At 41.4% G+C, this 27,382-nt stretch overlaps 1 protein-coding gene across 8 annotated transcripts in view; it reads right to left on the reverse strand.

Moving 5' to 3' along the window:
• Positions 1–519: 519 nt before the first annotated feature.
• Positions 520–27,382, reverse strand: part of senp6a (SUMO specific peptidase 6a) — a 158,157-nt gene continuing 131,294 nt past the window's right edge. For 6 of the 8 annotated variants that reach the window (XM_073051741.1, XM_073051739.1, XM_073051737.1 and 3 more), the window contains 6 exons: positions 23,784–24,172; positions 13,290–13,372; positions 3,931–4,010; positions 2,251–2,319; positions 1,996–2,146; positions 520–1,049 (listed from right to left, as the gene is read on the reverse strand). In XM_073051741.1, coding sequence (XP_072907842.1) covers positions 882–1,049; positions 1,996–2,146; positions 2,251–2,319; positions 3,931–4,010; positions 13,290–13,372; positions 23,784–24,172 — 940 coding nt within the window. In that variant the 3' untranslated portion in view covers positions 520–881. The remainder of the gene's footprint in view (positions 1,050–1,995; positions 2,147–2,250; positions 2,320–3,930; positions 4,011–13,289; positions 13,373–23,783; positions 24,173–27,382) is intronic. The other 2 variants (XM_073051736.1, XM_073051735.1) reach the window with 2 other exon arrangements.

Raw genomic sequence — 27,382 nt, forward strand, 5'->3', positions numbered from 1 at the left:
CCCATCCTTCGCCTCTTCACTTACCAATTTCCCTCCCCTCCCATCCTCTTGGGAACTGATGGGTACTTGCTGAGGTATGGTGCCACAGACAGATTCTTTAAATAGGCTTTCTTTATGTGGAGGCCACAGCTCAAACTCCAGACCCCAAAAGCCATCTGCAACCACAGCAAGTGCCCTCACAGATAACATCAGACAAGTTGCTCTTTGAAAGAAATATATTCAATTAATTCAATGAATCATGAAGGCCTGGAAGATTTGATGGCCAACATGAGAATCAGGTGATCTCAGGCAAGGGTGCACTTTGACTTCAGTACCCATGGGAGGCAAACTCTGAAAGCTGCTCTTCTGTGACCAGTGTGGGAAGTTTGTACCTATGGAATGAGAACAGGATTGAGAAATCTCCATCCTAGGACTTTGAGGAGGAGCTGAAGCACAACAAAGCCCAGCAAGGCCGGGAAGGAGGGAAGGAAAATCCATCGAGAAAGTCAGCAAGAAGAAATAAGAAACTTGCCCAGTCCATTTAATACTGCAATAACTTTTAATCATACTTGCAAGTAGCTATCCAACTACTTTTAACAAAAATACATACCAAAATGCTTACTAACCCAAACAGTGAAAACTGATCACAAATGCTTCAAAATCTGTTTATGAACATATGTACAGTTTGTTATATTTATAACAGTACATAAACATTCATTTGGGTGGCTGTAAAATGTAGATGTGTGCATCAAACAATGTTCTGAAAAGGTCAACAGCACACTGGGTATTTATCCTGCCGTGGAATCCTACACTAGAACAAATCCAATTCTTGCATTAGTGCAACAGTATCCCGTATCCGATAAAGGCATCTTCCGTCAGTGTCCGCCTCAGGTAAGCATTACTCATGAAGGTGCCTCTGCTACTTTGAGTTCCTGCCCTTTTTTACCTCTGCTTTGTTCCTCGCACAGTTTCAGGATGACATTGCGGATCTCTTCACGTTTCTTTTTAACTTGTTGCTGAGGAAACCAGTCTGTCAAGTTCATGGGTAGCTCAAAACTTGGAATTGGATTCTGTGAACAGCAAGGCGCAGCAAATATTATTTCCAACAGTGGTGTTCAAAGGAGATGGGAGGAACGAGTTAGCATCCCACTGCAATAAAAATACTACACAGTGCTTTTAAAACTTTTCTCGTAAAACTCTTCTAATCTACCATACTATTACTCAGAAATCCCAAAGGTTTCACCAGGTGTTGACACCACATTCCCTTTAAACTCACTGGGTCTTCTGTACCTACGCTCCCTTCAAATTTACCAGGGGCCGATTTCCTGCACTCTTTAAACTCACCAGAAAATCCATTACACTGCTGTGCAACATATTTATAAATGTGAATTAAAGGTGGATTACAGTAGAGATAGCCATAGTATAGAACTACGTCGTGGCAATTACAGAGAGCTGGTTAAGAAGGGGACAAGACAGGCTAATTGTTGTTTATTCCAGGAGAGGAATACAATGGTGCCACTAATAAGAGGCTCTGTCAATGCAAAACTCTTTTGTAACAAATGAATTTGAATGCTTCAATCTGAAGACTGCAATGCATTCTTAATACTGGAAGCCAGGCTTTTGATTAGTGGGTTGTAGTTTGAAATTCTGATCCTTCTTTATTCTTTGATTTTAGCTTGTATGTGTGCAAAAAGGTCAAAGGTTTCCAGTGGTGTCAATAAATATGCTGCCATTGTTGGGAAGATCATTAATGCCCAATAACTCCATACCGGAAAAACTTACTGTGCACTTGAATGGACCGGGCAAAGACCAGATTAGCTCAAACTCCCAATGACCAACGTGCAGGCTGGCTGTAACTTGCTATGAAGCTTCCTCATCGCAAGTTATTGGGAATGGAGAGCAATGGACAGACAAAATTGGCTGGCTATCATTGTGAAGATACATTAAAACCAAACGCTTCTTTCTTTTACAACCATTTACTCTGCATCTCAACTCACAATGAAAGCTGATACCAACCTCAAAGAAGCTTTCAACGTATTGTAGGACATATACACCACAGTCACTGAAGTTGTCTTGTTGAGGAACACGAGGATTAGATCCCCTGATCATGTCTTTGGTGAAAGACCTTTTGCTTGCTTTCCTCATTTCCCATTCTACTTCAAGGTACCTGTTCACAACACCAGAAGGCGGCAGTCAAATAAAAACAATCCTGCAAGAATTCAGAATGTATCTCAAAAGACAGAGGAAAATGATTAGCAGAAATGCTCTTACTCTCGCAGAATTTTAACCACATTTGTGCGACTTGGACCACGCAAAGAATCCATGATCAGAATACACGGCCTGTGGAAAAAAAATGAGAGGGATGAAGCTGAAAGTGATTGTTTATTGTTTGGCTGCCTAATGAATCCAGAGAGATGATAAATCCTGATGGGAATCCTACTTTTTAAAAAAAAATATCCCTGCCTTCTCATGTAGTGGGATGTCCAAAAGTAATGCCATACCCACTTAAGTCACTTTTTGCACATTAGATAAATCAGTTCAGACTTCCACCAGCCAAGTTGCCCTTCCTAGTACAACATCCGTTCATTCAAGTTTTTTGTCATATGATTGTACATAGATACAGCCAAACGAAACAACTGCAGCATCTTCAGCAAACCTGCTTGTGAATTTTAAAAATACATGCCTGTCTCGCACAAGTCAACCGCTCTTAGTTTTTCCCCATCCCATCCCCACCACACCTCTCTGGTCAGGACATTATTGCAGAATAGCATGGTCATTCAGAAATATCGATCCAAAACACAGAAAACAAGAAACAGTACAGCACAGTACAAAGTCCTATAGCCCATGATGTTGTGCCAACCTCTCAACTACTGAAGAACCTATTCAATATTTTCAGCATTGCCTTTTTACCCGATGGGTGAGTCTAAAATCTGAGGGAAGGTCATGATGAAACAGCTGAACATGCTTGGACTCTTGGGATCTCCTTCCTTAACGTCCCGTTAACAAGATGACCAATCTCCTAGCTGTTGATCACAACCACCTTCCTCGGCTCTGGTTACAATTTAGACCAATGGATAATTTTGCCACAACTGACAACAACTTCAAAATTTCCAAGACTCCTCAGTCATATTCAATGGTATATGAACCATGATATTCGGGGCAATTACTCTCACATCATAGCTGCAGCTCAACTCTTCTGTCTATGGCAGGATTAGTAAGATCCCGAGCAGTTTCTCACTGATAATCAAAAGATCGCCTACTCAATATATTTAGCTGGAGACTTTTGAGACATTATATTCCAAATTATGTACTAACAAGGTTTTAGAACACAAGATCTAGTTCCACCTAATTCAATCATAGTCGGGAGCGGTAGTGGAGATAAGCTCCCACTAAAGTGCTCCAAATGGCGTGCGTCTCTAACAGTCTCTGACAACCAAGTCCAACTCTTGGCCTTCACATGTGGCTTAGCTACTAGGCCAGGGAGAACTGTTACTACTGACAAGAGAAGGAAAACTCTGATTTCAAACCTGCAGCATGGGAAAGGCTTCGAGAGTAAACCCCGAGGAAGAAATCCAGAGCTGGGGTCCCTAGGGCAGTTTGATGTTGTTTACAACTTTACTCTGGCCCAGCACATAGCTGCAATCACTAGAAAAGCACGCCAGCACCTTTATGTTCTTAGAAGGTTAATGAGGTTTGGCTTGTCACAAACACTAACGAGCTTCTACAGATTTACTACTGAAAGCATTCTGATGGTTACATTGAGGAAGGGTAAAGCAAATGATGAACGACACTAAACAGGATCATATGAGGAGCTTTCTCAAGCCTTATTTAGTATTCAAGAAGAAAAATTTACCTCAGATGAAAGATTGTGCAATGAAAGATGAACCTGTAATCAAGCTACAACGAATCTGAGTGCAGGTTAACGTCACTTGTTGAGGCTCCAGTACTCACTGTTTAGAGGGTTGCTGACCCCACGGCACACTTTCTGAAGAATTGTCTTCTACCATACTTCCAGCATCGTTGCTATCCTCCTAAACAATAGCACACAGGAACCATCTTTACAAACTAATGTGACGCACCTTAATTTATATAACAAGTTCATCTCACCAGTTTCTCACCCACATTCCAAGCAATACAGGTATTCAGACAAGAAAAATGACTGAAAGTTGATACTTTTAAATTTACAACTTTTACACCAATGGTATTGAAGTGGTAATAAAAACAGAAAATGCTGGGAACTCAGCAGGTCAGACAGCATCTGTGGAAAGAATAGAACTAATGTTTTAGATTTAGGACATTTCATTTCTGATAAGAGTCTCAGACCTGATTTCTCTTTCAACAGATGCCAGAAACACACAGCAGATAGGTCAGGCAGTATTTTCTCAAGTTCAAGTTTATTGTCATCTGATCATACATATATACAACCAAATAAAATAACATTTCTCTGGACCACGATGCTCCCACAAAACCTGCACCACAACACAGCATATATAACAAAATATTACCACAAGTAAGTTAATAAAATATAATTCAAGGTACATATATTGCGCTGCACAGGTAGACAGTAAATAATCTGCTTCTATTTCAGATTTTCAAGAATAAGTGTTTTTGCTTTGATCTTCATTATTTTTTGTTAGGTGGAAGCGTATATGTAAAGTAAACTACATAGCAAGAAGCAAGCAGCCAATCTTTTCTTTAACCCTTACATACAGTTCATATTCTATACCTTTACAGTATGGACCAGGTCAATTTTGACCCGGCCCAAGAATCCCTTCATAACAAGTATCTGTACCAAATTTTGAACCACAGATCTATTTAGAATGTATAAATAGCCAATCTGACATTAATAAATGGGTGATTAATCCTTAGTATGCTTCAGAGATTTAATATCTATTTCAATAGATACGGGTCAAGTTTGACCCAAAACAGCCTCAATGTACACAAATTTGTAGCACCTGTACAAAAGTATAAAATTTTTAAATATTTTCATTTTTGCATATTTTGGGTCACTTTTAGGAAAAGTAATCAAATTTCGGCTTAAAAAAATGGCGTTTAGAGTGTTATTACTGCTGTCAAATGTCAAAACGGGTCAAATTTGACCCGAACAGTATGTAAGGGTTAAATGAAAAAGCCATATACAAAGGCATATTACGTCAAGCCAAGCAAATTTAGCATCCTTTAAAGTTTAAATGGCAGGTTTTTAAGTGAAAAGTGCAACACTACGCATCAACTCTACATTGCCTCAAATTCACTGTTCACCCAAGTTTAAGTCCCAACACAGAATGAGCTTAGATTTATGTTGCAGTGGAGGGTGTAACACCAATACACAAAGGAGATCCCAGCTGAATTTGCTTGTCAATTGTTCTTGTACAAATAAACTAGAAAGCAAAAATATGGTTATTTGGCACTCTCTCCTTTGAAAAATAACATGAAAAGGAAACATTATGAAAACCTGAAATAAATATTTCAGTCATCTTAAAGTGCAATCTGAATATAAAGTGGCACTTCAGTAGTGCATGTGGCAGGGCCTGCAAACTTCACCAGGACTGGTCCTGGGGCTGAGATTCCTGAACAGCTACATTTGGATGTTCTAGCAGCCAAGCAGCTATAATAAACCAATAAACCTGGAGGCTCACCACTTCTTGCAAAGTGAGGACATTTCTAGATTATGGCTGCACTCCCTTTATCAGATGGATTTTGATGTTTTCTTAAATGTGCACTTTAAACAGCAAACTATGCTTACTGACATTACACTGTCCTTTCTTCAGTTAAAAACAGGCCTTCTCCAAATATTGGTAATTTGAAAGTAATTATTAGGCTAACAGCATAATAGGTTGGAGATCCAGGAGAGGCATTTTTAAATGTAGTAATTCCACTTTGAAGCAGAGCAGAGTGGAGTTAAAGCAAGCAGAAACACTGCTGGTACAGTCAAGAACAGAGAAACACTATATCGAAATATAACAATTTGTCATGATATGTATTTGAAAACCACCTGCAACTGGAACATTTAGGATGGACTTTCAATCATAGTGAGGCAATCTTTATGCTTTAGGACTGTTTTGAACAGTCTGAACGGCTGCTGTTCAAGGAGGCTACCATAAATGGAGTAGACACAGACCTTGAGGAATGTGTCTCATCTATCATTGGCTACATCAGATCTGTGGCAATTAAAAAGTTTACTTATTAAGCAGAAAGATTAGAAACTTAATATTCCTGCCTACTGTGATACCTAGGGGTCAAGATGACTGAACTCCCAACTGCTGCATTCTGGTTTTCACTGAAACGTAGTCAAACAACAAAATGCCTGACTTGGCACTTCAACTCAATGGGCACGGAAATTCCATTACAACTGTAGTTAGCAGTCACTGTTCTGGGTAAATTGTGCATCTTTTATGTACATGCCAGCCATATTATTTGCTCTGGGAGTTTGTTGTTATACTTGTCACCACTGTCTACATCCCCCCCACCCCCCATCACTGAGTGCAAATGTCAAAGAAGCACTGGGAGAGCTTTACAGCATCATCAGCTCTCTACAAAACAAGCATTTGGACAGTCTCTTCATAATTGCAGGAGACTTCAATCATTTTAGCCTGCAAGACATTTTACCCAAATTCCACCAACACATCATCATGACCACTGGGGGAACAAATAGACTGGACCATGTGTATAAAACCAGATGAAGTAATTAGAAAGCCATCCCACGCCCTCATCTTGGCCTTGACTACATCTCCCTGTTAATCCCAGCATACCAACCGCTGCTGAAAATGGAAAAACCAGTCATGAAGACCATCACTCTATCACCTAATGAAGCAATCTCTATACCTCAGGCTTGTTCTGAAAAATGGTGTCTCATTTTTACTATGCACTGTACCAGCAGTTATGGTTGAAGTGACAATAAAAGTGACTTGACTTGACTTGTTCTGAATGGACCGAATGGCAGATGTTCAAGGAGGTCACCATAAATAGAGAAGACAAAAACTTCAAGGAATATGCCTCATCTGCCATCGGCTACGTCAGTAGTGTGTAAATGATGTTGGTACCTCTCGGTCATCTCTTGGCCTAACCAGAAGCCTTGGCTGAATGCAGGGATGTGCTCCCTACTTAAAAGCCTGGGATGCTCTCTTCAAGTCTGGTGAACAGAGCAGTCAGCACAAACTTCATTAGGTAGCAATTTCAGGAATACCTATCTGATAACAAACCCCAACATGTGGCTGGGCAGTAAGGGCATTACTGACTACGCATGGAAAAACGGCGTTGACTGCATCAGTGACATCTTTCTCTCCCTGATGCTCTAAACAATTTTCAGGCATGCAACACACTGCCAGCCATGAAAGCTAACCCCTTCCAGGTGAGCAGCCACTGTCTGTAGACGTGAGAAGGACTCTGTGAGAGTCAACCCCTGTAAGGAGATTGGGCCATACAACATCTCAGGGAATATGCACACTAGCTCACTGACACCTTCAACACTTCCATCCATCCAGGCTGCTGTCCCAACAAGCTTCAAATCAGCAACAACCATCCCTTTATCAAAAAACTCTACACCTTCAGAACTAAAGACTACTGCCCAGTGACACTAATGCCAATCATCAGACTGACCCAGAGTTCGTTGTTTGGCACAGTATCAGGGTGGAGTTGGTGTTGCACCCCAGGATTCACATGGCAATGAACGCAGGGGGTCTGGATATATTTTGCATGACTGAATTTTACTGATATCCTATATGCTTACCATCTTGTACGTGCCAGGACTAGGCTGCAAGCTGCAGTTTCATCTGTTTAAGCTGCTGGGAGGCAGAGCCAGTGCACTCCACCAGGGGCAGTGTGGCGCTGTGTCCAGGCTGGAATCAGTGCTACCCACTCCAGTGTCCGCTCGGCAAAGGACAATCTCTGTTGTGGTCACCCACAGATTTTGGTGGTGTTGGATGGCTCGAGTTTGTAATCTACTGAATGGCTTCTTATACATGCTGCATGTGCTTTGTGCTGTATTCATGAGTAGCCATGTATGATTAAATGATAATTAAACTTGAATTGAATTGAAGTGCTTTGAATGACTGATAATGGTACATATCAAAAACTCCATTCCTGCCACAATGGCCACTCATCAATATGCTTACTGACAGAACCGCTCAGCTGGCCCTGACACATTTGGAAATCACAGACATTTATATCAGAATGCTGCTTCTAGGTTTCAGTTCAGCATTCAACACTATTGTCCCACAGACCCTGTGAACAAACTCCTGCTCCTCGATCTAAATACACCACTGTGTAACTGGGAATCGGATTTCCTAAGCAACAGACCTCAGACAGTCAGGACACAACCACTCCTCCCTCCCCAAGACCCTCAGCACAGGTGCCCCTCCCCCCACCAGGGCCATGTGCTGAGCCCACTGAAAACTCTGCTCACGCACAACTGCACAGCCAAACACCACAGTAAACATATTGTCAAGTTTGCTGATGACACAGCTAGGGTGGGGCTCAAAGAGGATGAGACAGCCTACAGAGAGGAGGTGGAAGAGCTTGAGACTTGGTGCCAGGCAAGTAACCTCTTCTTTAATATCAACAAGACAAAGGAGATAGTTATCAACTTCAAGAGACCTCGCATCCTCATTTACATTGGCGGTACAACAGAAGAAACTGCAAGCCGTTTAAAACACTTGGGAGTGCACTTCATACACAACCTTCCATGGTCCAAGAACATATCCTGGAGGCAAGGAAACTTACCAATGCCCCATTTTCTGAGGCTGCAGAGAGCGGGACTTTGCACATCCATATTCATGTCATTCTGCAGATGTGCAGCAGAGAGCATCCTAACCAGCTGCATCACTGTTCGGTACAGAAACTGCATTGCAGCAGGCACGAAGGCTCCAGAAAACTGCACAATGCATCACCAGGACTAGCCTACCCATCAGCAAAGACATATGCTGGAAAAGGGCCAGTAAACATCAGGACTGCTCCTGAAATGTTTGCCTCTCTCCCATCAGGAAGGAGGCTATGTAGCATCCGCACCAGGACCATTAGACTCAACTACAGTTACTCTGCTCAAGCAGCAAGGCTGATCAACACTTCCACCACTACTTTATTGTTTCTCATCAGTCACTGTATGGACAGGCTAGCATCAATCTATGCTACCTTATGTGAGCCTATGTATAGAAGCTACCCGCATTGTGTTTTTTTTTGTGCTGCATCGGATCTTGTTTACAGGAAATATTAAGTGTCTTGAATTGAAATACCCACGCATATACACCAGCATTTCGAGCTCACACATAATCCTCAGTGACTTCAATTCTGACAGGCTCTCGTACTCAATCAGCCACAGGGTTCTCAAGTGCAGTTACTCTGGAGTTCAGCTCTCTTTATATTATGGCAACAGCTCTTGGGTACAGTGAGAGACCATGTGACCTGTTGAGTCCAGAGTGGTCCACGCACAGCAGTCCAATCCATGCTCATTCACCGGAGCCCTTTAAAATATTTCCCCTTGTGAAAACCCTGACTGAATATTCCCACCCGAATAAACACAGAGCTCCAAATCACTGACGTTATCATTTTTAATAAAAAATTTATCCCTACACCTCACTATACAGTTTGCAACATTTAAAATTTCTTACCATGGTCCCTTACCCTTGTGGTTATGGATTAGGAGCCAACTTACAATGTGTATAGATGAACATGATAAAATACTGTTTAAAGATCACAAGACAGAAGAACAGCATTAGGCCATTCTGCCAATTGAGTCTGCTCTGACATTCCATCATAGCTTACTTATTATCCCTATTAACCCCATTCTCCTGCCTTCGCCCCGTAACCTTTGATGCCCTGACTAATCAAACACCTATCAACCTCCACTTTAAATATACCCAAATACTTTACCTCCACAGCCGTCTGTGGCAATGAGTTCCCAGATTCCCTACCCTGTGGCTAAAGAAAATCCTCCTAAACTCTGTTCTAAAAGGGTATCACTCTATTCTGAGGCTGTGCCCTCTGGTCCTAGACTCCCCCACTACAGGAAACATCCTCTCCATATCCACTCTATTGAGGCCTTTCAATATTTGACAGGTTTCAATAAGATTCCCCCTCTTTCTTCTAAACCCCAGTGAGTACAAGCCCAAGGCCATCAAACTCTCCTCATAGTTAAGCCTTTCATTCTCAGAGTCATTCTTACAAACCTCCTCTGGAGCCTCTCCAATGCCCGCACAGCTTTTAATAAATAGGTGGCCTAAAATTGCTCACAATACTCCGTGTGGTCTGACCAATGCCTTATAAAGCCACGCCATTACATCCTTGCATATATATTCTAGTCCTCATGAAATGAATGCTAACGTTGCATTTGCTTTCCTTACCACCGACTCAAACTGCAAGTTAACCTTTGGAGAATTCTGCACAAAGACTCCCAAGTCACTTTACACCTCTGACTTGGAGCTTTTCCCCATTTAGAAAATAGGACACATATGTTTTGGTCGTGTTCTGTACTGAAACATTTTTGGAAGTCTATTTTCTCTACAATTTCTAAAGTTTTAAAAATTAATTTACAACCTAATAAATTGACAGTTTTATTTGGTATAGTCCCTCAATATATCCATGGTATTTCTCCATGAGACCAACATGTAATTGCATTCGTTACACTGTTGTCCAGAAGGGCTATTTTGTTGAAATGGAAAGATACATCTGCTCCTACTTTGATACAATGATTCTCTCAGGTGATGTTATGTCTTAGTCTGGAGAAAATCAGAAGTCGAACTTTCGATCTTCGATTTGGTTTTGAGAAAAGGTTCGCCCACTACTATCATTTGATTGAGTTAATTAATATGGTTTCCTTCTAATTTTTTTCTTTAAATGGATCTGAGTTAGCAGATTGGTATTTTTTTCCTATGGAAGCTTGTATGATGTATAGCTCCGGGGTTGTGCTCCCAATGGGTTTTTTTCGTTTGTTTCTTTTTCAGTTAGTAGGGGGGTTTTTTTTTAGTTAGTAGGGGTTCTTTTTTTTCCTTCTTTTTCTTTCAAAAAAAAATTCTTAACACTTTATTTTCTCTTATTATTATTAATATGTTGCTTAGCTTTGTTAATCAGTTATTTGCTAATTTAATTCTTTATTGTTTACAATGACATACTGATTCAATGTATCTTTTTTGTTAATCTTCAATAATAATTAATAAGATTTTAAAATGAGAAGATAGCCTATGCCTTTATTCCTTCCACCAAAGTGCATGACCTAACATCTCCCTGCACTGTATTCTATCCGCCACTTCTTTAGCCATTCTCCCAATCTGTCTAAGTCCTTCCGCAGACTCCCTGCTTCCTCAACATTACCTGCATCTCCACCTATCTTCGTATCATCTGCAAATTTGGCCATAAAGCCATCATTTCTGTCCTCCAAATCATTGACATACACTGTGAAAAGAGATGATTCCAACACTGAACCCTGCAGAAGACCATTCGTCACTGGCACAAAAAGCCTCCTTTATTCACACTCTTGGCTTCCTGCCGGTCTTCTATCCATGCTAGTACCTTTCCTGTAATACCAGGGGCTTTTAGCTTGTTAAGCAGCCACATGTGCGACACTCAATCCAGAATTGCCTTTTCCTTTGTGGGCTCAACCACAAGCTCCTAGAAATAGCTATTTCATAGGCATTCTATAAATTCCATCTCTTGGGATCCAGCACTAACTTGATTTTCCCTATCTACTTGCATATTGAAATCTCTCATGTCTATGTAACAATATTGTAACATGCCTTTTCTATTTCCCATTGTAATTTGTACCCCACATCCTGGCAACTGTTCGGAGGCCTGTATATACCCCCCACCAGGGTCTTTTTACCTTTGCAGTTTCTTAACTCTACCCACAAGGATTCTGTATCTTCCGTAGCAACGCCACCTCATTCTGAGGATTTGTTTGCATTTTTTTTAACCAACGGAACCACCCCATCACCTCTACCCACCTGTCTGTCTCCAGAAACTCCAGCCATTGCTGTTCTGCTGTCTTCCCTGCTTGTGTTCCCTTCCAATCAACTTTGGCCAGTTCCTCTCTCATGCCTCTGATGATCCATAAATCTGAAACTCTGCCCACACACCAGTTCCTCAGCCACACATTCATCTGCCAAATCATCCTATTCCTAACATCACTGCAGTGTGGCACAGGCAGCAATTCAGAGATTACTACCCTGGGGATCCTGCTTTTCAGCTTACTACCTTTATTCTCTCTTCAGGACCTCCTCCCTTTTCCTACCTATATTGTAGATACCAATATGTGCAACAACTTCTGGCTACTCACTCTCCCCCTTTAGAACGCTTGGACCCGTTTAGAGATATCCTGACTCTGGTACGTGGGAGGCAATATACCATCCAGTTATCGCTTTCATGTGCACAGAATCTCCCGACTGCTCCTCCAATTATGGAATCCCCTATCAGTACTGCACTCCTCTTCTCTCCTCCCCAAATGAGCCACAGAGCCAGACTCAGTGCCACTGGGGCTTTGCTCTGCTAGGTCATACCCACCCCACCCACCAACAATATCCAAGGCAATTGTTGAGGGGAACAGATACAAGAGTACTCTGCACTGGCTGCCTATTCCCTTTCCTCCTGCAATGGTCACCCAGTTACCTATGTCACGCACCTTAGGTGTAACTACCTCTCTCTGTATATCCTGTCAATCAACCCCTCAACCTCCTGAATGATCTGTAGTTCATCCAGTTTCAGCTCCAATTCCTTAACATAGCCTGAAAGAAGCTGCAAGCTGGATGAACTTCTTATAGATAAAATCAGAGACACTGGAGGTCTCCCTGCCTTCTGAAATGCCACAAAAAGTGTATTCCATTCTCTTGCCTGGGATCTCCATCTGCTTTAACTGTGTAAAGGAAAGAAAAGTCAAACAAAATTTTTACAAAGCCTGAACACCCCACTCCAACACCCCACTCACTAAATGGCCACTCCGCTTAAACACAATTGTTTTTATTGGCCCTTGACAAGTGCCTTAATTATGCACAATCCAATGCCTCCTATGGTGCGCAGAATGTTCTGACTGCCCCCATTAGCTCCTTTAGAAATCTCACTCATGGAATGCAATCCAACATCTCCTCGGGAACTGTGGCGTGAGGACCCTCACTAGCTTCTTTTGAAATCTCTCCCACTACACAATCCAATGTCTCCTTGGGAATGTCTGCCACAATTCTTGTGTTGTACACAAGTATCCATAGGGATACTCAGCAAATTGCTACCATTTCCCTGGTGAAGTTGGCATCAATTCCTAAACGTTTGATACTTTAAGGATTCCCATTGTCATAAATCCCATTTACTTATAAGAAGGATGATAGAAATCTCACCTGGCTATATTCCTGATCTGGTGAAAAGTCAAAGGGATCTTCACTGTCGTCCGCGTAACTAACTTCGATTTGCTTCAAGGCATCTGTTCAGAAAATTGAACACACGTTAGCATTCTTAATCCTGAAGTGAGCAGCGTCAGAGGTCCAGCTGTGACAATCACCTAGAATCATCACCAATTGTCCCGTATCTGTACAGTTTAGACCCACATCCAATAACAATTTGTCCTCAAAAGTCATTGCGGATCCTTTGCAAAAGACTGCGACAGTTCTAACATCTTCCCTCCAATGAGCATTTGTGTGTCAGGGTGTTAACAGTTAAGTGTGAAGGAATATGTAGACATTGGGGAATTTAACCCTATAATGGGCTCAAGTGAAAAGTAACTTGATTGTGACAAGAGCTGTCAGCTACACAAGGAAGACAATTCTGCTCGGAGGGGTCAATGCTCCATCTTCAACCAATAACCTGTATTTACCAAATCCTGAAAAGCAACCTGCTCCATGCCACCCAATCTCCTAACACCAGCGCCCATCCAAACACGGGTCTATCCTGCCTTTTCTGCTGGATTTTCCCCAAGCTGCAGCTTCTTGCCATAGGTTATTCAAGCTGTCCATTAGGTGGTTTAAAAAACAGTTCAGGCTAATCCTGCTGTTGAAACCTCCAGTCAGTCACACCTAAATGCATCCGACAAATCTTCAAGCAGCTGCTAACTATGTCAAGGTACATAGAGTCATACCAGTTAGTACATTGGGAGGCAGTGTTAGGATCGCCATGACCCCAGAAAAATGCTCTCACCTTCATATTTTGCAAAACCCATTTTATGCATAGAACTGGCTAGTGACAAATTATTTTTTGAAGACACAAGTCTCAAGTTAACCTCTGGATAGTAAAACTCTAGTGAGGGTAGGAAATATATATCAAGTGCCTTCATAGAATCAGCCAAAAGGTAAATCTAAACTTTAATCTGATGAATGCAAAATTTTAAGTGTTTCAGAAATAAGAAACCACAAAAAGTGTAAAACATTTAATAGAGACATTGAATAGAGTGTGTGTGTGTGTGTGTGTGTGGGGGGGGGGGAGGGGAGGTGAATGATGAGCCCTTCTCAAAGGCAGCATGATAACTAGAGGAGAAGCAAACAGATGGCATGGAGGAATGAGTAGGGATACTAGAATCTGCAAAATCTGAACCGAAGTTGTGAGAAAATAGATTTCAGAATGAACAACTTTGTGCTGATCATAAACTGGCTGTGCCGAAAGATGAAGTCATCAGGTGATGTGTGCAAGTAAACTGAAGTGAGCTCACCTGAACCATCTGAGGGTGCCAACAGTTAAAACAATAATGCAGCTAGACAATACAACTTACTTCAGTGGCTTCCATTCCCCATTTCAAATGGTCCATCGGATCATTTTATCCTTTGGTATGTGCACTGTGGCCTCAGAAAGAGCACATTTTACTTGCTGCAAAACATTCAGTAAGTGACAAGCTTGGGAAAAGTTCCAACACAAGCAGATAGAGAAAATTTAAAGTGTGTAGGAGCCATGTATCACTTTTCTGTATCATATCTTGTGCCTCATTTATTACAGTATGGTAATCTGTCATGTGGGTTGGGTGTGTTGGAAGCAAATTAATAGTTATGTATTCTCGCTGAGCCTTAGTTAATTGTTTAGTTTAGTCTAGTAGAGAAGGGATAAGCCGCAGGCTGATTTTTTTGTTTGACCGCTAATTTAGTTCAACCGCTTACTATGCTTACAGCGATGCTATTGGAACGCTAACCAGATCGCTAACTTCACTTAAATATGCATAGAATGCCAATTCTGATATCGCTAATTTGAACACCTAGCTACAGTGATTTGAACGCGAAGATTATTAGATCACTAATTTAGTTTCATTCGTTTCTGAATCACTATAAGATTATTACGAAACCAGCAAAGACGAACAAAGGATCAAACGTACCTTTTTCGACTTTGGAACTTTGTTATTTGGAAGTGCATCATACAGTGTCGATCTCTTGGCTTTGTCGCTCAGCAGTTTTGCTTTTAAAGTAACTGCTACATTTGTCAACAAAAAAAAGTTCTACCAAATGAACAAAGGTTTCGCCTTGGACTTCCTGGCGAAACTGGAGCAGCTTGCAACAAGTAAATGGACTTTATGTTGATTCATGCTGTTTATTAGTGGTCTGAACACAGTTTTGAATGGTCAGCGCTGCCTGTCTATTGGGGACCGTCGCTCGATCACGTGATGTTTGCCCGAGGCTTCGCCGCTTTGTTTTACTGAAGTGCTGAAATATTCCGGATGCAGATGTTTGAATTGAAGGCTGTTTGTTCGTACTGGTTTAAGCGTTGTGTATGTGCGGACACTTTGTTTGTTGACTATGTTTATTGAATCGAATATCGCCGGTGCTGCAGGCGAACAAAGAGTTAATTGCAAGTCACGCAACTAGAGAAAGTAACATGAGTGTATTGAAGCATGGAACTGATGCCAATGACCTTGCAGTTGGGGCTTGCAAAGGGGAATTAAAGCTGAAGCTAAGGCTAGTCTAATTGAAAGTCTTCAAAAGGAGTACGAAACAAATATGGAAATAATTAAAGGTTTAACACCATTTATTAATGATCTTATGAAAATTAAAGAAAATGCCTCACAAGTGCAATCTCCTTTTGAGGACTTGACTAATCTCTGTGAAGCTGTTGTCAAGCAACATCACAGACTAATCTCATTACTTCCCAAGCTCAGCAGGAAAGTAAATAGGCATTCGTAGTGTTGCAGTGCATTCGTAGGGATGTGAAACAATGCTTGAAACAAACATGTTAAATTGAAGGTCATGTTGCCGCAACAAGTAAATATGTGCTTCACCTTCCATCAGACAAATGTTTCTCAAATTCCAGGGCATGTTTTGACCACACATAGAGCAGGGGACCCAAAGGATGACATGAAACCAAATGATGGTGTGTTTAATGTCAGCATTCGAAGTTCTGTCGCAGGAAGAAAATCTTCTATTACCTATTATCACCTCTGCACGCAGTAAAACAGAGGACGCTTTAGCTGCTGCATTAATAGTATGTCCACAATTATAAAAGGTCAAACATATGCTAGAAGAGCAAGAGGAATAGCTATGGGAAAAGGAATAGCTCAAGTTGGAGGAAGAAATTGCCGCACGTCTCGCTAACGTGCTAAGGACTTCAAGGTGGCTTTTTAGAGCAGAACGTGGTTGAGCCCACTAGTGGATCAGCTATTCTGGATTGGGTGTAGTGCAATGAACCAGAATTGATTAGAGAGCTTAAGGTAAAAGAACCTTGAGGGGCAAGTGATCATAATATGATCAAATTCACCCTGAAATTTGAGAGGGGGAAGCTAAGGTCATATGTATCAGTATTACAGAGGAGTAAAAGGAATTACAGAGGCCCGAGAGGGGAGTTGGCCAGAATTGATTGGAAAAGGACACTGACGGGGACGACGACAGAACAGCAATGGCTGGAATTTCTGGAAGGTATTCGGAAGGGACATGACAAGTACATCCCAAAGAGGAAGTAGTATTCTGAAGGAAAGATGACACAACCATGGCCAACAAAAGAAGTCAGAGCCAAAATATAAGCCAAAGAGAGGGCATATAATAGAGCAAAAATTAGTGGGACATCGAGGATTGAGAAGCTTTAAAAACCAACAGAAGGCAACTAAAAAGTAATTGAGAAGGTAAAGATGGAATGCAAAAGTAAGCCAGCCAATAATATTAAAGAGGATACCAAATATTTCTTCAGATACATAAAGTGTAACAGAGAGGCGAGAGTGGATACTGGACAGCTGGAAAACAATTCTGGAGAGGTAGTAATGCGGGACAACGAAATGGCGGACGAACTAGATAAGTATTTTGCGTCAGTCTTCAATGTGAAAGACACAAGTAGTATGGTGGAAGTTCCAGGCGTCAGGGGTCATGAAGTGTGTGAAGTTACCATAACTAGAGAGAAGGTTTTTAGGAAACTGAAAGGTCTGAAGGTAGTTAAGTCACGTGGACCAGATGAGGTACACACCAGTGTTCTGAAAGAGGTGGCTGAAGAGATCATGGAGGCATTAGTAATGATCTTTCCGGAATCGTTATGGAAGAATGGAAAATTGCAAATGTCACTCCGCTCTTCAAGGAGGGCGAGAGGCAGAAGAAAGGAAATTATAGACCAGTTAGTCTGACCTCAGTGACTGAGAAGATGTTGGAGTAGATTATTAAGGATGAGGTCTCAGGGTACTTGGAGACACATGATGAAGCAGATCATAGTCAGTATGGTTTCCTCAAGGGAAAACCTTGCCTAACAGATATGTTGGAATTCTTTGAAGAAATAACAAGCAGGATAGACAAAGGAGAATCAGTTGATGTGTGTACTTGGATTTTCAGAAGGCTTTTGACAAGGTGCCACACAAGGCTGCTTAACAAGCTTCATGGTATTACAGGAAAGATTCTAGTATGGATAAAGCAGTGGCTGATTGGCAGGAGGCAAACAGTGGGAACAAAGTGAATCGTTTTGGTTGGCTGCCGATGACCGGTGGTGTTCCACAGGGGTCTGTGTTGGGACTGAATCTTTTTACATTATATGCCAATGATCTGGATGATGGAACTGATGGCATTGTTGTAAAGTTTGGAGACTATATAAAGATAGGTGGAGTGTCAGGTAGTTTTGAGGAAGTAGAGAGGCTACAGAGGGATTAGATTTGGAGAATGGGTAAAAAAAATGGCAGGTGGAGAAGAAATGAAAGGGTTGACTATTTTCTAATTGAAGAGAAAACCTTGTGGAAGATTCCCTAAAGTTTAATTTGAAGGTTGAGTCTGTAGTGAAGGCAAATGCAATATTAGCATTCATTTCAAGAGAACTAGAATATAAAGGCAAGGATGTAATGTCGAGACTTTATAAAGCACTTGGAGTATTGTAAGCAGTTTTTGGCCCCTTATGGATGTACTGAGACTAAAGAGGGTTCAAAGGAGGGTCACAAAAATTATTCCATGATTGAATGGCTTAACATATGAAGAGTGTTTGATGACTCTGGGCCTGCATTCACTGGAACTCAGAAGAATGATGGGTGACCTCATTGAAACCTATTGAATGGCGAAAGGCCTTGATAGAGTGGAATGGGGAGAGGATGTCTCCTATGGTGGGAGAGTCTAAGACCAGAGGACACAGCCTCAGAATAGAGGGGTGTTCTTTTAGAATGGAGATGAGGAGGAATTTCTTTAGCCAGAGATTGGTGAATCTGTGGAATTCTTTGCCTCAGGCTGCTGTGGAGACCAAGTTTTTAATGTATACTTAAGGCACAGGTTGATAAGCTTTTTTATTGGTCAGGGCACGAAAGGATATGGGGAGAAGGCAGGAGATTAAGGCTGAGAGGAAAATTGGATCAGCCATGATGAAATGGGGGAGCAAACTTGATGAGCCAAATGGCCTAATTCTGTTCCTGTATCTTATAGTAAACTTCTGCACTTTTAGTAATGGATAAAGATAACTGCACTGCTCTAAAGAGCACTATATGAGGTCATTCTTACCCTCGGCCATTAGGCTCTATAATGAGTCAACTTATAGCTGGGGAAGTGATGACCTCCTCCTGTCTAACTGTTTGTGGTAACTTACTTTTTTATTCTTTCTACTTCTAATATTTATATCTGTGCACTTCTGATTTCCATTGTGACACTGTAATTTCCTTTGGGATCAATGAAGTATCTATCGATCTATCTCATGGTCTTGTGGAGTACTAAAAGTGCTCCAGCAGTACAGTGTTATACTGAGAAGGCACAAAGAAAAACAAAAACACTCAATATTAATGTTGATTCATTTGTTTAAGTGTTTGTGAAACATGAACAAGACACCCAAGAGGTAGTTCAGGGTGATTATTCTCAGCCTGCACTAATGAGGCACTCTGAATCTATGTCATATCCAACAGCTCAAAGGACTCATGGCGACATTAACTTACAGCATAGAAACACTCTTGTTTCAGCTGATGGAGGTCAAAATAGTACTACTGATATTATGAAGGAGGAAAATGAAATAACCACCTTTTTGGTACCACAGCAACACATTTCATCTTTGCCTAAGAGAGACTCAAATCTTCGATGGAGATCCTTTGCAATATTGTACATTCATGAAGGCTTTTGAAAACAGTATTGAAGGCAAGACTGACAGCTCTAGTCCCTGTCTCTACTTCCTTGAACAGCACACCAGAGGTTGCCCTAGAGAACTTGTCAGAAGTTGAAGCATATTGACCCTAAGAAAGGATATCTAAAGGCGAAGGCTTTATTACAGGAACATTCAACACCATCCAACCCTCTGTCAATTCTTTCTAAAGATTTAATTTCATTTTTTACCAACAGAGTTGTTTCATCCCCTCTACCTTCCTACCCATCCTTTTGATACAAGGTGATCCAAGGTGTAAGCTTCCAGCTATAATCTTCTTTCAGCCATGATTCAGTGATGCCTAGAATCATACTTGCCAATCTGTAACTGTGCTACAAGTTCATCAACCTTATTCCGTATACTGCACAATTTAAATATAACACCTTTAGTCCCGTATTCACCTTTATCGATTTTGTCCACCTTTTACGTTGCAACTCATCCTGTTGACTGTGATTTTGCCCTATCATCAGCCTCTCCTTGCTAGGAGTCTCACTATACACTGTCTCTGTTTGTAAACCAGCGACTTCATTTTTGGCATTATCACCCCGGTTCCTATCGCTCTGCCAAATTAGTTTAAATCCACTCGAACGACTCTAAACAACCTGACCACAAGGATATTGGATCCCCTTGGGTTCAGGTGTAAGCCGTCCCTTTTGTACAGGTCATACCTTCCCCAGAAGAGATGCCAATGATCCATAAATCTGAACCCTGCCCCTGCACCAATTCCTCAGCCACGCATTCACCTGCCAAATCACCCTATTCTTACCCTCACTGACACGTGACACAAGCAACAATCCAGAGATTACTACTCTTGAAGTCTTGTTTCTCAGCTTTTTACTTAGCTCACTAAAATCTCTCTTCAGGACTGCCTCACCTTGTCTACCTATGTCATTGGTGCTAAATATATACCAAGACTTCAGGCTGCTCACCCTCTCCATGGTTGTGATCTGAAACATCCCTGATCCTGACACCAAGAAGGCAACATACCATACAGGTATCCCCTACCACGCCCTCAGAACTTCATCTCTGTTCCTCTAAGGAATCTCCTATCAACACTGCAGTCCTCTTCACCTCTCTGCTCTGCTGAGCCACAGCACCAGACTCAGTGCCAGAGACCCAGTCATAGTGGCTCCCCCCACCCCCCAATAGGTCACCCCCCCAATAATATCTAAAATTAAAAATTAAATATTATTATTGAGGGGAACGGCCACAGGTGTATACTACAATGGCTGTGCATTTCCCTTCTTTCTCCTGACAGTCATTCAGTTACCTGTCTCCTGCAGTCTAGGGGTGACTACCTCCTTGTAAATCCTGTCTATCACCTCTTCATTCTCCTGTATGAGTTGAAGGTCATAAAGCTGCAACTCTGCGCACCTGGTGCAGAGGTGTTTACTGGGAGACTGGAGGTCTCCCAGACTTCCCACATCCCACACACAGAACAAAACACTGCCCAGGGGCCATTCTCACTATACTCTGCACTAAAAGATTAGGAATGAACAAATAAGAACAGAGTGCAACTTACAATACAATTTACCTCACCCAAACCTGATGAGCCAAAGCTACTCTAAAGTCTGGCATACTCGAAAAGAAGGCCCCTCTGCTTGCACTTGAGTTATACTTCTTGATCCTTTCTAATGAATCTTGCTGATTGATCGCTCCTCAACTCTGAGAAACTGCTGTAAAGCTCTGCCTTCAAAATCTGATCGCTCTTTTCATGCACCCCTGATTTGGATTATCCAACTCAATTCCACCATGAAGGTACAGAATCTTCACGAAGAGGATTTCTGCAGTCATTTGTGAAGTAGAGGCTATTATCAACGGTTGTCCAATTACTAAAGCATATCTGATCCCAATGATTTGGAAGCACTAACACCCAATCATCTGTTGCTTCTGAAGACCTCACCACCCTTACCACCATGAGAGTTTCAAAGGGAACATATTTATGCTCACATAGATGGGAGCAAGTCCAATACATGTCGCACTTGTTTTGAAAACGGTGAGTCAAGGAATATTTACCACAGTTCCAGGAACATCAGAAATGGTCAGGTATAAAACTCAATTTCCTTCCAGGAGACATTGTGCTTATAGTTGATGTCACAGCATCACAAAAGTCATGGATCGTGGGGACAGTATTTTGTCTTTCCAGGCAGAAGAGGATTTGTGTGGCAGGTGTGCATCAAGAACAAGACCAGCTGTATGGTCAGGCCTATAACCAAGATCTGTCTTCTACAGAAGGTGATTTTCAGGAGCTGCAGGTCTAGAAGCTTCATGACTTTGACGACAGAGAGTGGTGGTAAAGATCACTCTGTACTGGGCTAAGTGGTGGTAACCCCTGGCCTAGATGACTGCTACATGACTAGACTGGAAGAAGAAAGAAGACAGATGACATCTGTATAAACACTGTCCTTGAAGATTTCATATCTCCTATTTTAGTGGTATGTAATTTTAGTCATTAAAGTGTAATTAATAAAGGTCTAGGAGCTATATATCTACGTTCTATCTGTATGGTATTTTGTGGAGTGTTTATTATCGTTATGTCAGGTGGGTTACGGTTTAATAGAAACAAATGAGTGTAGTTACGTATTCACACTTTGTCTTAGTTGTTTAATCAAGTTGAGAGGGAGGAAGCCATGTGGAGATTTTTGTTGACTGCTAATTTAGTTCAATTGCTTACCACGCTAACCTCACTTAAATACACATAGAATGCTAATTCTGATATTGCTACTGAAAATGCTTAGTTACGCTGATTTGAATGCCAAGGTTGCTATATTGCCTATTCAGTTTCATTAAATTTTTTTTTATTGCTATAAGATTGTTTGTCTTTGCTGGCTTCTTAATAAAGGTTCAAACGTACCTTTATCGATTTGGAAATTCATTATTTGGAAGCGCGTCATACAGTGCCTTCATCTTTCAGTGGTTTGGTTTGTTTTAAAGTAACTGCTACTAAGTGGATCAATGTTCCAAGGTCAATTGGAGACCAATGGACATAGCACGACATTATACACTATAAATTTTTGCTTGTATAATGCTTCATGCAACAGAGCAAAATCATAAATTCAACGGCTATATGCGTTCGACATGCCCGTGGGAAATTATAGTGCAGTCCATCGCATGTGTTGACAAGCTAAGAGAAACTGCTGGATGTCAGTCAATGTGAAATGCTGCAAGATTTGTGTTTATGTAGTTCAGTAACCACACGGGCCTCAATGGAAAAAGCAGCTTGCTCCAAAGGAAATTGAACAGCCACTCTTTAACAGCTGGGGATTCACCACTGAATCTTCAGTTATGCACCAAACAGCTCCTACGTACGAGGTAAGACAGTTGAAAAGTATCCTGACGAGTTGTATCATGGTCTGGTACAGCAACTTGAATGTGTAGGAATGTATGAAGCTGCAGTGTTGTGGACTCTTCCCAATACATCATGAACACAGCCCTCTCCACCACTGGTGATATCTACAGGAATTGCCATCTCCAGAAGGCCACATCTATCAAAGGTCCCACCATCCAGCCCATGCCCTCACAGACATCTACCATTGGCAGAGGTACAGAAGTCTGAAGATTCACTAGGCTTGAGAACAGCTAGATCCCTTTAACCATTCAGTTCGTGAACCAATTGGCACTTTAGCCTAGCAACACTATGACCACTTTGCACATTCTTTTTGTTCTAATGGTGTCCTTTATTGTTAAAAAAAATATAAATTATGTTTTAGGTGTTCTTGTAAGTGCCGCTCATATGATGCTATGTGCCTGTGATGCTGCTACAAGTCTTCATTGCACGTGGACTTGTGTATTTGACAATAAACTTGACTTTGACCATCAAATTTCGAGACCCCATCCACTGAGTGCCTCTGCTGTAATTTTCCAATAGCGTAGACAATCACATCACTAAATCTCCGTTTTGCACACAAGCTTGTAACTGTATCATTATACATAAGAAACCAAAAAAACTGCTAAATGTCCCCTGTGCAAACGATTGAGGCACATAGTAGAATTTCTAAGTCAATAAACTTTATCATTGAAGGTTTTCATGATCTTATTGTGAAACTCCCCTCTGCAATAAGAGTCCACAAATCCTAACTCGTTATTGCTCAGTAATGTTGTAATTGATAGTCATTTTATGTATTTGCTACAAGCCAACAAATTTCACACAAACTCAGTGACAGTAAATCTGATTCAAACGGCAACGTGCCCCTGACCATTCTTAACTGGCAGCTTGTAAACATGCGAGTTTACTTCATGTTCACTTTCAGCTGTTTCATGAACAGCCATTAAAAATCTTCGAAATGTTATTTCATTCAAAGTGAAGCATTTTATAAGACTCCTTGTGAAACTAAAAGGTGACTGGTATTTACCTAGCTGTTTACCTTCCATACCATTTTCTTTTCTCTGGGCAGAGTTCTGGTGATCTTCTGATTCTGCGTTCAGCTGATTAAAGTTGCTAAGGACATGCTCAGCGGCAGACAAGCATCTTCTTGTGTGGAGTTTATCAGACTCCGCACTCTCACAGTTATTGCCAGCAGAGAGCTCTGGCATTCTGCCGATGATGGTATGAGTTTTTCTCTGCCTATCTGCAGCCGAGTTCTCAGTTAGACTGTCCATCTCTTCTTGCAAAGCAGAGTTATTGTTGCTTTCTGCTGGGGCGTAGCTGTTGTTGTGCTGCGTTTCTTCATTGTTCTGCAACTTAGGATTTGGTTCATTGCAGAGGCCAGGAAAACAAATCACCGCCAGAAACCAGTGAGCCCTGCAGCACAAACAAAAGTAAAAATCTTATTTCTGAACAATAAGAACATTACATTCAGATAATTAACTCAGAACTTCAACTGCAGAAATAGTGTAAGATAGATAAACTGACAGCATCGCAAATGATCTAGTATCTGACTGAAAACCAAACTCTATTCTAAATGTGTACAAATTTCATTAATTTTACTTGGGTTACAATAGAAAAAAAAGGCAACTGGCTCAAATATTCGCCAGTGTTTCCTGCACTGAACTGCCACCTAGTGTTTTTTTATTGGAAGTGCACACAAATTTCAGGCAAAAACAATTTTGCCTGTCAATATTACTCTAGGATTGAACTGACGTTATTTCTTACATCCTTCACATACATGAAGAGTCAAAATCTTTACACTATGTCTCCATTTGAATGTACAATATGCAAATTATAGTAATTTGCAATAAGTAGTATGTACAGTGAGATATACAACAGAAGTCAATATAGCTTAGGAATGCAATTGCATCAGCATGAATTAATCAGCTGGTGGAAGAAGCTGCCTGGGAGCCTGTTGGTCCTGGCTTTAATGCTACGGTACTGTTTCCCGGATGGTAGCAGCTGGAACAGCTGGTGGTTGGGGTGACTTAGGTCCCATACCTGTTGCTGTAAATGTCCTGAATAGTGGGAAGCTCACATCCACTGATGTGCTGGGCTGTCCACACCACTCTCTGCAGAGCCCTGTGTTTCAGGGAGGTACAGTTCCCATACCAAGCAGTGATACAGCCAGTCAGGATGCTCTCAATTGTGCCCCTGTAGAAAGTTCTTTGAATTTGGGGACTTAATCAAACTTCTTCAACCGCCTGAAGTGAGATCCTCAGTGATGTGTATACCGAGGAATTTTAAACTGTTCACTCTCTCAACCCTGATCCATTGCTGTTAATAGGGGTGAGCCGGTCTATGTTCCTCCTGTAGGCCACAACCAGCTCCTTTGTTTTGCGACATTGAGGGAGAGATTGTTTTCTTGACACCACTGTGTCAGGATGATTTCTTCCCTGTAGGCCACCTCGTTATTGTTTGAGATAAGGCCAATCAATGTAGTATCATCAGCAAATTTAATTAGCAGTTTGGAACTGTGAGTGGCGACACAGTCATGGGTATACAGAGAGTAAAGGAGGGCGCTTAGGGCACAGCCCTGAGGGGCTCCTGTGTTGAGGGTCAGATTAGGTGTCAGTAGTGGGCATGCATATGCTAGGACGTCCCAGGGACGGCACTCCAGTTGAAGGCAGCAAATGTTGGCAGGAAGAAAAAAAAACTTTCTTTTCAATAAAGCAGTAATCTTTTAGGGTGTAATAATTGCTTAACTCAAACAAGTTCAAAAACACTCCATTCCGATGTTACCTATTCTATTTTAAACTGTGTTTCTCAGGATGTTGGTGCTTCCGGCAAGGTCAACAGTTACTGCAGGCAGTGTCCTGATGGGGCAGTTTGAGAGTGTTTAAACGAATGTGGCAGGAGGATGGGAACCGCAGTGATAGTGCTGAGGATGGGCCAGTTGGTTTAGAGACAAACAGCAAGAACAGGCCAATGATAGGGCAAAATTGCAGTCAGCAGGATGCTGTAAAATTGAAAAGGGTAATGAATACAGGAATGTAGGTGTTTTTTTCAAAAAACACACACAGTATATGGAATAAGGTAGATGAACTTGTAGCATAGTTGGAGATTGGCATGTATGACGTTGTGGGCATCACTGAGTTTTGACTGAGAGAAGATTATAGCTGGGAGCTTAACATCCAAGGATAGACATTGTATCAAAGGGACAAGCAGGTAAGCAGAGGGGGTGGGGTGGCTCTGTTGGTCAAAAATGAAATCAGATCCTTAGAAAGAGGTGACATAGCATCGGAAGTGTAGAATCCTTATAGGTAGATCTAAGAAACTGTAAGAGTAAACAGACCCTGATGGCAGTTACAGTATATACAGGTCTCTGAACACTAGCAAAGATGTGGACTACAAATTACAATGGGAGATAGAAAATGCATGTCAAAACAGCAATGTCATGGGGACTTTCAATATGCAGGCGGATTGGGAAAATCAGGTTGGTGCTGAATTCCAAGAGTGACAATTTGTAGAATGCCTAAAAGATGCCTTTTTAGAGCAATTCATGGTTGACCCCACTAGGGGATCAGCTATTCTGGATTAGGTGTTGAGCAATAAACATAATTAATTAAAGGGCTTAAAGTAACAGAACCTTCGGGGTCAGTGATCATTATATGATAGAATTCACTCTGCAATTTGAGAGGGAAAAGCTAAAGTCAGATGTATCAGTATTTCAGTGGAGTGAAGGGAATTACAGAGGTATGAGAGAGCAGCTGGCCAAAGCTGATTGGAAGGGACGTTCACAGGGATGATGGCAAAGTAACAACGGCTGGAGTTTCTGGGAACAATCCCAAAGGCACAGGACAGAAACATCCAAAAGAAAAAGTAGTATTCTAAAGAGAAGATGACCTGATCATGGCTGACAAGGAAATCAAAGACAACATAAATGCCAAAGAGACGGCATACAATACAGCAGAAAGTAGTGGGAAGTTAGATGATTGAGAAGCTTTTAAAAACCAACAGAAGGCAACTAAAAAAGTCATAAAGAAGGAAAAGATGGAATGCAAGGTAAGCTAGCCATTAATATCAAAGAGGATACCAAAAATTTCTTTGGATATATAAAGAGGTAAAAGAGAGGCAAGAGTAGATATTGGACCACTGGAAAATGATGGAAAGTGGTAGTAATGGGGGACAAGGAAATGGCAGATGAACTGAATAAGTATTTTGCATCAGTCTTCACTGTGGAAGATGTAAGCCAGCACGCTGGAAATCCGAGTGTGTCAGAGGGCAGAAGTGAGTGAAGTTGCTGATACTAGATGAAGGTGCTTGGCAAACTGAAAGGTCCGCAGGTAGATAGATCACCTGGCTCTGAAAAACGTGGCTCAAGAGATGGTGAGGCATTATTAATAATCTTTCGAGAATCAATAGATTCTGGAAAACGTCACTCCATTCTTTACGAAGGGAGAGAGGCAGAAGAAAGGAAATTATAAGCCAGTTAATCTGACCTCAGTGGTTGGGAAACTGTTGGAGTTTATGTTAAGGATATGGTTTAGGGGTACCTAGAAGCACATGATAAAAAGAGGCCAATGTCAGCATAGTTTTAAGGGAACCTTAAGGGAAAATCTTGCTTCTTTTGAAGGATAGACA

This window comes from Hemitrygon akajei, chromosome 7 (assembly GCF_048418815.1).
Source record: "Hemitrygon akajei chromosome 7, sHemAka1.3, whole genome shotgun sequence".
Taxonomy (NCBI): domain Eukaryota; kingdom Metazoa; phylum Chordata; class Chondrichthyes; order Myliobatiformes; family Dasyatidae; genus Hemitrygon; species Hemitrygon akajei.